Consider the following 10,933-nt stretch of genomic DNA (forward strand, 5'->3'; position numbering starts at 1 on the left):
GATTCTTCCAAAAATACAAATTTTGTGTAGTGACACTAAATCAAATCAAAATGGCAAATCATTTAGAACAGCTGATCTTCAAACTAAGGTACATTTCGGTTCATTTTCTGCAATGAATATTTTTCATTCGAATCTCAAAATAAACAAAATTCATTCGAACGAATAGATCTAGTCCCTCGAATCAAAGTTTCGTTCGAATCTCAAAATAAGCATGACTAAGTCTTTTTAAGTGAGTTAATCGATAAACCAGACCTTTTTGTCTAGGTGCAGATCCTAGTTATGGCTTGGCTAAGTTGTTCGCTTATAAAGGGTGCCCCAAAATTAGCGCAAGATTTGAATTAACCCTGAAAAAAAAGCAATTTGACAGCTAACAGTATAGGGTTATTAAAAATGGAGCGTTACACGATAGAACAACGTGTCTTTATTATTAAAGAATATTTCAAAAATAGTGAAAGCTTGGCGGCTGCAGTTCGAAAATTTCTTACAAAATGTGGTCGGAATAGTGTTTTAACTTCGTCAACTGTGAAGAGATTAATTGAAAAATTCATGGAGACTGGATCCGTTGGAGACGCCAAACACACTGGTCGTCCAAAAACAAGCCGTTCAAATGTGAATGTCGAAGCAGTGCGTGAGAGTGTTGCTGACAATCCAGGAACCTCAATTCGACGTCGTGGACAAGAATTGCAAATTTCAAGAACCTCTCTACAGCGTATACTCACCAAATACTGCAATGTCCCAAAGGCAGTAAAAATTTTTGGTCATTTGTAAAAAACATGAGGAATTCTTCCTCTTCTTCGGTTCCTACGCTCGTTGATAATGACACTCCTTTTGTTAGCTCTTTAGAGAAAGCTTATCTCTTTGCTAGGCAATTCGCCGCCAATTCTACGCTGCCAGTGAGTGTTATGACTCCGCCTGTACTTGAGCGAGTTAGTGATTCTATGGGACCAATCTTTTTTCGCACTCGGACTGTGGCAAGAGTCCTAAGAGATCTAAACACACATAAATCCGCTGGTCCGGATGGTATCCCCGCTATTGTTCTGAAGAGGTGTTCTTCAACGCTGGCAAAACCACTGCGTAAGCTTTTTCATCTGTCCTACTCCTAAGTTCTCGTTCCGAGCAGATGGAATACAGCATTTGTCAAGCCTATACTCACCGTACAATTATCGACCAATTGCACATACTTCTCTTCTTTTCAATGTCATGCAAACGATATCAATTAATCAGCTAAAGAAATATCTCGAAGACCGAAAGCTTCTTAATGACCGAAAATACAGCTTTCGCAGCGATAGAGCCACTGGTGATCTCATGGTTCATCTCACCGAACAGTGGAGCAAATCTTTACATCGTTTTGGAGAAAGTAAGATTATTGCACTTGATATTTCAAAAGCATTTGATAGGGTTTGGCATCAGGCTCTCTTATCGAAAATGCGTGCATTCGGTTTTCATGAATCCCTGCTTCATTGGATTAGTAATTACCTTTCGGATCGTTCAATACAAGTAGTATTGGATGGATTCAAGTCTGAAAACCATAAAATAAATGCTGGTGTGCCCCAGGGCTCTGTTTTATCTCCAACACTATTTCTCATTTTTATTAATGATCTTCTGTCTGTAACATCTAATCCAATACATTGTTTCGCTGACGATAGTACTCTTAGCTTTTCATATTCGTTTTCAGACTCACATCCCTCTTCTTCGGATGTGGAACTGCAACGACAAAATATAATAAGCTCATTAAATTCCGATCTAAACAGCATTGTTCAATGGGGATTAAAAAACCGCGTGGAATTTAATGCTTCGAAAACCCAATGCTGTCTTGTATCGTTAAAGCGAGATATACCCCCATTGCCATTATCCATGGATGGCACTTGCATCAATGAGACTGAACACCTCGATATTCTCGGTATGTGTGTCACCAACCACCTCTTATGGAATGATCACATACGCGATGTCGCCAAAAATGCCGCAAGGTGTTTGGGTTTTCTAAGGCGATGCAAGAAATATTTCACCCCTTCTGATCTGGCTGTTATCTACAAGACTTACATACGTCCAAAGCTTGAGTATAACTCCCATCTCTGGGCTGGTGCTCCTGCAACTTACTTAAGCCTCTTGGATAGTATTGAACGTAGAGCATTTAAATTGATAGGTGATAATATCATCATAAGTTCATTTACTTCGCTTGAACATCGTCGTAAGGTCTCTTGTCTGACCCTTTTTTACCGTTATTTTAACGGCTTATGCTCTAGTGAAATAGCCAGTTGCATTCCTCCCCTTAAACAGTTACAGTTCAACCGTAATACTCGCGCTTCTAGGAATGCTCATCAGTATACCCTCGAGCCCAACTTCGGTCGTACTGTCAAATACAGAGATTCGTTCTTTAGCCGTACTACGCGAATGTGGAATGCCTTACCACACTCTGTCTTTCCTAGTCATTGCAATATTCAGGAATTCAAAACGAATGTGCACCGACATCTCCTTTTAAACCCTCTCTCCTCTTCCTAGTGCTCACACTGTGCATCTGCATAATAAGGGTAGTAATATCCCCTTGAGTGTGTGTTTATTATAAAAAAAAAAAAAAAAAGATCTGTGTCTTCATGCTTACAAAATTCAATTAATACAACAATTGAAGCCTAATGACCATGGACAGAGAAGAGAGTTCGTTGAATGGATTATTGAACATCAACAAATGGACCCTGATTTTTCGAGCAAAATCATCCTAAGCAATGAAGCACATTTTCATCTTGATGGCTTTGTCAATCGCCAAAATTGCCGCATTTGGCGTTCGGAGAACCCACATGTGATTGTGGAAAAACAAATGCATCCACAACGCGTGACTGTATGGTGTGGATTTTGGGCTGGAGGCATAATTGGGCCATATTTTTTTGAAAATGATGCTGGCCAAGCAGTGACTGTTACTGGTGCTCGATATCGTGACATGATTACACAGTTCTTTTTGCCAAAATTGGATGATATTGATGTGTCCAATATGTGGTTTCAACAAGACGGTGCCACATGTCATACAGCCCGTGAAACAATTCAATTACTGCATGAGACATTTCCAGGTCGTGTACTCTCTCGTTTCGGTGATCAAAATTGGCCTCCTAGATCGTGTGATTTAACACCATTAGCCTTCTTTTTATGGGGTTATTTGAAATCACAAGTCTATGTCAACAAGCCCACAACCACCCGTGCATTAAAGGAGGAGATTCAACGCTGCATCAACGAAATTCAGCCACATTTATGCAGAATGGTTATGGAAAATTTCAACAAAAAAGTGCGAATGTGCATGCAAAGCCGTGGAGGCCATTTGTACGATGTGTTATTCTATACATAACCCTATCCTATGTACTTTACGAGTCAATAAAAATATAACTATCAAAAGACTAAAAACGGCGTTTTCTATTTAATTCAAATCTTGCGTTAATTTTGGGACACCCTTTAGTTGTTAGCATAGCTACGTCATCCGTGGCAACTGCTTCGATTCCACTTAATTCAAGATTTGTAAGGATCTCGTTCATAATAATTTGGAGACCTGTGAGGATTTGTTTGGCTGCAACATTTTACTCGTTGTTGAAGTCCTCTTTAATGTCTCAAAACGCAGCTAGTGTATACTCCTTGTCGTACAATGTTTTTTTCCATTTCTATACTTTTGCCTTTGGCGTAGTCATTCTGTTTAGAAAATAAGGCTTCAGGCCTGAAATTGCTTCGAATATGAATTTTTTAAGAATGAACGATGTGAGACTTACGGGTCAATAGTCTTTACCATTAGTGTGACTGGGTTACCAGCTTTTGGAATGAACCTACTACCACTCCACTACTTTGGAACATATCCTCATTTGAGGCTGTTTAGAAATTGTTTTCTAACGTGTTGGATGATGATATCAGCACTTTTTTTGTAACATCATACGAAAGATGCCGTCAGGCCCTCGTAATATAAAAAGCGAAAAGAAGTTAACAGCCTATTTTATCCTGTCTGCTAAATAAATACCATTTGGTTCTCCGAGAAATTTATTAAATCTGATTTGTGTTTGAAACCCGGTTTTCTTAGTGACCTAATCGGTGAAGTTTCTTTGGCTAGAATGTTTCTAATCCATGCTGGCAATAATTTGAACAGCAATAGTTTGAAAAACAACATCCCACAGGTTGCTGGTTGATATTTTATGTGTAAAATACAATAAAATTAACAAAATTAAATGTTACCTTTTGTCTAATCAATTAGACCTTATAAAAGAGTGGCTAGTGAGTAAAATGTTAAGCTGATTTGATGTTCGAGAATTGAGTCTCAAACATCAACACAATTTCGTTCAAAACTTCTTTTTAAAAACGTCATGTGTGCGCTACACAGTCTTCACTTTCTTAATAAGTTTTGAAAGTTTTCCAACGTAGTTCCAGCGTTTAACGACTTATTTTGTTCTGTGCGTGTATGATACTAACTTTCTGTCTAAATTTTGAGCGGGAAATAGCTGTCAGTTTTAAAATAACCTATGATTCAAAAATAAACCAGTAGATGGCGTACCTCATAGTTAAAAATAGTTTTATTTTTAAACTAAACCAATAAATAAAAAAAGTATAATTATTTATTGTCATTCATTTTAAAATTTCTATATTTTCAGAACTTTTATATCTGCTATGATTGTAGTACAAAACAACCTCAACGTTCAAACTCAAGCTGATCGTTTAGTCAAAGTCGGTTGCATTATAAGTAATTCAACTATCACAGAAGCTCAAATACCAAATGCTGTAGCTCTAGAATCATCTCTTGCCTTTACACAAAAGTGAGATTTCTTACTTTGGATATTTTAAAACAACATGAAAATTAATCCAATCTACTTTTTTTTAAACAGTGAATTGCCCAATGAAGAATTTATCCATTTCATTGACACAACAAACTTAGACCTTCCCAAAATATCAATGCAAGTTATTGATCTAAATCAAAACTATCAAACAAACGACGTTCAAATTGGTCAAAGTCTTGAGCTACAAATCATTGCCCAACCACCTGATACTCCATTCGATTTTGATGCCTTCTCGCTAGTTGCCAAATCGAGCAATAACACAAGCTTAATTATTCTCATTGACGAAAAAGGTTGTCCAACTGATGTCTCAATATTCCCTGCCCTTACAAAGGTGACAACAGCTGACACAAAAATGCTTTATGCCCGATTCCATGCATTTAAATTTGCGGGCAACTCTTTGGTGAGTTTTGATGTGAAAATAAATTTCTGTCCCGGAAGATGTCCGCCAAAAATGTGCCACCGATCTATGAAGAGAAATCGGAGATTTGCCGATGGGTATCAATTGTACGGCGATTCGGTGCACGTAAAGAGTCCGGTTTATGTGTCAACAATTATGGAACAAGTTGTAAGTAGTAATTTAACAAACGAATACAAACCTCCAGACTCGTATCAAAATGGACCAGCGGTGTTTAGCAGACTTCCATACAATATCGAAGTTCCATTAAATTATGACATAAACGTTCGTGGACCTAATATTGTCGACACAAATGGTCTGATCTATGGAGAAAGAGGAATTGTGCTTGTTGCAGGAGTTGGTAAGAAATCACAACATGGATCTTTGTTTTTACTTTTACTTTTTTTTTAGATGGATCCTCGAAGGAGAACATTTGTATTAATCAAAGTCTTTTAATTGCAATGCTTATATTCTGGCTGATTATTCAGGTGGCACTTATGTTTAGCTGTTGTTATTTAATTCAAAAATATAAACGTCTGGCTTCGTTAGATGAGGAACGAAGAAAAATTCAAGATAGCATAGATTACTATGAGGGACGGCGAGTCCATTGGGCCGATCAAGGGGGCTACACGTTATAGTTTCAATCGTTTAAAATTAAAATTTTTGTTATTTAATTAGATAGTTGGTAATAATATACTTTAAGAAAATAAAATTCAACGTACCTGTTTAAGTATTTAGTATCTTGTTTTACTAAATTTCCAGTTCCTGTTTTATTGCACATACTCTTGGTTTCATTTCGTACTCTAGAGTCCGAAGAGATTTCGATGTGCACATTCGCTATATATGGTGGTATATCCGCTATCCGCTATAAAAGTCCAATCATTTTCCCCTCTAAAATTTATAAACCCATTGCCCTTCCGGCTTTTCTTTCTAGGATCATAGAATAGATGATCAATACATCATCAGCTCAAGAAATATCTGGTAGACCGAAACCTTCTCGATAACACGCAGAAGAGCAACAATAGGCCCACTGGTGATCTTATACTTAGGTATACTGAACAGAGGAAATGAAAAAGGATGGGTTAGGTGTAGAAAGGTTGGTTAGAAATTGAAACATCTTGATTTTTCAGGTGGTTAAGATGAGACTAATGCACAAGTAGTCGGAAAATTATACTCCTTGCGTTAGTCTGCTTATAGTTGTAAAACTGCCCTCAACCTTTTAGCGTTATGTAGATGTTAGTAACAACTTTACCAAGGAAACCCAATATCCTCAATTTGTTGGAATGTGTATGCCCAACCAGGTCTTTCGGAATCAATCAAATACACGATGTTTCTTAACGAACAGCAAGATGATTTAGTTTTCTGAAATGTTGCAGAAGTTTTTCTTCAATTCTGGTTATTATCTTTTATACGTCCAAAGCTTAAGTATGACTCCCATCTATGCACTAGTGTCCCTGTTACTTTACTCAAGTCTCTTGCACAATATTCAAAATTATTGATGAAAATGGTCAGGCTTAGACGACATAAGAAATTTGAGGGTTAATCAAGTTTATAATACTTGTGCAAAGTTGACTAGAAAGTTCGACGAAGGAAAAACATCCCATACTGCAAAATTAAGTCAATCAGAGATGAACTTCATTACTCTTTAATTTATAAAATGTTTGTGTAGGTTAGGTTAGGTTAGGTTATAGTGGCTGTCCAAGATGGAAACGGACACACTTAGGCCAGTTTAATGGCCCATTGTGATACCACATGAATCTTGAGGCTTCCTCCTAAGCTCAATGGAACCAGTTAGAGTCCCTTACGAAACGTGAGAGGCTGATTATACCGATATGATTTAGATCGTTTAGATCGTTAAAGAAGAATTCTCCTAGGTAATTCTTGCGTTTTCGAGCTAGAGGAGGCATGTGCAGAGAAGATGAAGAACCGTTTCTTCCTCTTCCTCGTCCATACAGCTTCTGCAAAAGTCATTTGAGAATACGCCTAGTCTCGTGGCGTGCTTTCCTATTATCGAGCTTATATGCGAGGTGATGTTGGTCCACCTGGTGCCTGCCCTCCTCGCAGCGTCTTGCATTAGTAGCAGTTTGCAAGTAGCGATTGGTATGCCAGTACTTGCCAAACGTGGTAGGATGGGCTGTACTGTACTTTTCCTGGCGAGTTCATCTGCCTTACAGTTGCCTGGAATGTCTCTATTTCCCGGCACCCAGCAAAGGTGAATATTAAACTGTTGCGCCATCTCCATTAGAGATGATTGACAGTTATGGACTGTTATAGAGTTTGTAGAGACAGAGTTGATAGCGGCCTGGCTGTCGGAGAAAATACGGATATCAAATGTTGATATCACGTTTTCTTTGAGCCAAGACAATACTTCCTTAATCGCCAAAAGTTCTGCCTGGAACACGCTACAATGATTGGGAAGGCGAGTGTTCTTTGGATACTTTCCAGTCCAAGATCATATGGTGTATACTATCTGAGACAAGAGTTATGTCTAAGACTTCTTGTCAAGTTTTAGTTATGAAGGTTGGTTCATTACCAACATTACTTACTAAGAGGTTAGTACGAAGAATATAATCAAAAAGAGACTCACCTCTGTCGTTGATATTCGTACTGCCCCATACAGTATGATGAGCGTTAGCATCGCTCCCAATAATTAGGCGGATCCTTTGCCTTTCCGCTTCAGCGACGACTTTCTCCAGGGTTTTTCCAGGGAGTGTACCAAGGTGGTCATGCCCAAGATACGCCGATACCAGCCTGAAACTTCCTTTGGTTGTTTCCAGCCTAGCTACGGTGGTATCTTTGTCACTGAAACGATGGAGTAAAAATACATTAATGCTACGTTTCACTAGTATGCAAGATCCAGGTTCACCTTTATCTGTCACACAAAGTGTGTAGTATCCAGGAGTCCTGAGTCCCCAAACAACGGATCCTACATTAAATGGCTCTTGGATCCGGACAATATCTTCCCCGTTACTCGCCAGACGGAGAAGAAGTGAGGCCGAGGCCTTAATGGAGTGTTGGAGATTAATCTGTACTAACTGCAGCATTTTGGCTACAATTAGGCAGATCATCCTGAGGATGAACCCAAGAGTTCGTCCTCGCTCAGAAGGATCATGTTAAGTTCCTCAGTCTCCATTAAGGATGGACTGTCTACGACTTTTGTAGAGGGTGCAGTCGCGATTGGAGAGGACAAGGGTGCATCGTCACCCTCTGTTAGAAGAGAAGACGACGTCCCAGGTTCACCAACCGCTAGTTCACCTTCGGTAGTTTTTGGAGGCCCGCTTTCCGCGTTAACCTCATCTTTTTTATAAATTCGAATTTTGATGGATTCGAAGCCATAGTTTATGGATCCCTCGTTTAGGGCTAGAGGAGCCAAGGATTCTTTATTGAGTACCACAATGGCGCTCCTATAAAGACCCTTCACTTCCTCTAGCTTGGCTATTTTACAGTTATGCGTCGGAAGGGACGGGTTACACACTTTGACCATCTCGAGAATGTCCTCGATACCAGCAGGTTCGATCGGTATCCAGATGCGGGCACTAGGTCTGCTAGGAATGTCTTCCACAGCGACAACCTCGAGCTTCGCACCTGGCCAAACTTCACCTAACCGGCTGACAGCAAGCTTGTAAAGGTCACAAGATCTCTGGTCGCCACAAACCATGAGTTTGACATGGCCTTGATGCCAACCCCCATCGCTTATGGAAGGAAGTGGTCCTGGAAGCTCTCTCAAAATGCTCAAAAAGCCACCCGAGAGCTTAAACTTGACCAACTGCCAACGATCAGCCGATATTGTGCCATCATCATCACTCCTGTCAATGACCGCAACCACGACTTTGCCCTTCGCGACGTCACTGAAACTGGATTGTTTCCTGATGGGATTGAGGGGGGTGCTGGTGTAATGCACCCGAGGCCGTTTTGGTGTCGGTGCGGCCCCCTCAAGAGATCTTTCTCTTTTGGACGTAGAGTCCTTATTGGATCTTGTTGTAGCAATTATGCTTTTGGCCCATTCGACGCTAGCGGTTTGCTGCGGTGTATTTTCAGCCCCCGATGATGCCTTTGTCTATAAAGACCTTTTGAGAGTTTTTCATTTCTGGAAGTATTCTCAATAGTAGTGGTAGGGCCATTTTTCACAACCCTGCCACTACTGAAATTAGGTACCGCTACCTTTTTATTCTCGTTGCTACCAGCAGCAGAGGAGGGTCCATGGTTAGCCACTACTCCCTTCTCTGTGTTGGCCGCAAGAGATACGACTGCAGGCTTTGACACCAAGCTGCCACCCGGTCCTGAAGAGATACTGGTCTCACTTATGTTTTTATTTTTGTTTTTGTTGTTTGTTTTGTTCATTTGTTGGTCCCACGAGACGCGAAGAAAAAAGGTCCATCTGCACAGAGATTCGCATGTAGATAAGGCTAGTTAATCCGGAGGTCGCCAGGTATCCGGATACTCCGTTAGAATTGGGCCCCCAGCCAGGCTGATCATCGGCCCGGGTCGTTTAACACCTTTTGTATTTGTTTTTTTTTTTTTTTTTATAATAAACACACACTCAAGGGGATATTACTACCCTTATTATGCAGATGCACAGTGTGAGCACTAGGAAGAGGAGAGAGGGTTTAAAAGGAGATGTCGGTGCACATTCGTTTTGAATTCCTGAATATTGCAATGACTAGGAAAGACAGAGTGTGGTAAGGCATTCCACATTCGCGTAGTACGGCTAAAGAACGAATCTCTGTATTTGACAGTACGACCGAAGTTGGGCTCGAGGGTATACTGATGAGCATTCCTAGAAGCGCGAGTATTACGGTTGAACTGTAACTGTTTAAGGGGAGGAATGCAACTGGCTATTTCACTAGAGCATAAGCCGTTAAAATAACGGTAAAAAAGGGTCAGACAAGAGACCTTACGACGATGTTCAAGCGAAGTAAATGAACTTATGATGATATTATCACCTATCAATTTAAATGCTCTACGTTCAATACTATCCAAGAGGCTTAAGTAAGTTGCAGGAGCACCAGCCCAGAGATGGGAGTTATACTCAAGCTTTGGACGTATGTAAGTCTTGTAGATAACAGCCAGATCAGAAGGGGTGAAATATTTCTTGCATCGCCTAAGAAAACCCAAACACCTTGCGGCATTTTTGGCGACATCGCGTATGTGATCATTCCATAAGAGGTGGTTGGTGACACACATACCGAGAATATCGAGGTGTTCAGTCTCATTGATGCAAGTGCCATCCATGGATAATGGCAATGGGGGTATATCTCGCTTTAACGATACAAGACAGCATTGGGTTTTCGAAGCATTAAATTCCACGCGGTTTTTTAATCCCCATTGAACAATGCTGTGTAGGTCGGAATTTAATGAGCTTATCATATTTTGTCGTTGCAGTTATACATCCGAAGAAGAGGGATGTGAGTCTGAAAACGAATATGAAAAGCTAAGAGTACTATCGTCAGCGAAACAATGTATTGGATTAGATGTTACAGACAGAAGATCATTAATAAAAATGAGAAAGAGTGTTGGAGATAAAACAGAGCCCTGGGGCACACCAGCATTTATTTTATGGTTTTCAGACTTGAATCCATCCAATACTACTTGTATTGAACGATCCGAAAGGTAATTACTAATCCAATGAAGCAGGGATTCATGAAAACCGAATGCACGCATTTTCGATAAGAGAGCCTGATGCCAAACCCTATCAAATGCTTTTGAAATATCAAGTGCAATAATCTTACTTTCTCCAAAACGATGT

The 10,933-nt window shown here is 40.0% G+C and overlaps 1 protein-coding gene across 1 annotated transcript in view; it reads left to right on the forward strand.

Moving 5' to 3' along the window:
- Nucleotides 1-5,924, forward strand: part of LOC129939332 (uncharacterized) — a 46,717-nt gene extending 40,793 nt beyond the window's left edge. Inside the window, exons 8-10 of the mRNA XM_056047309.1 lie at nucleotides 4,611-4,772; nucleotides 4,842-5,548; nucleotides 5,599-5,924. Of these exons, the coding sequence (XP_055903284.1) occupies nucleotides 4,611-4,772; nucleotides 4,842-5,548; nucleotides 5,599-5,825 (1,096 nt within the window). The 3' untranslated portion in view covers nucleotides 5,826-5,924. The remainder of the gene's footprint in view (nucleotides 1-4,610; nucleotides 4,773-4,841; nucleotides 5,549-5,598) is intronic.
- Nucleotides 5,925-10,933: the final 5,009 nt, after the last annotated feature.

This window comes from Eupeodes corollae, chromosome 1 (genome assembly GCF_945859685.1).
Source record: "Eupeodes corollae chromosome 1, idEupCoro1.1, whole genome shotgun sequence".
NCBI lineage: Eukaryota > Metazoa > Arthropoda > Insecta > Diptera > Syrphidae > Eupeodes > Eupeodes corollae.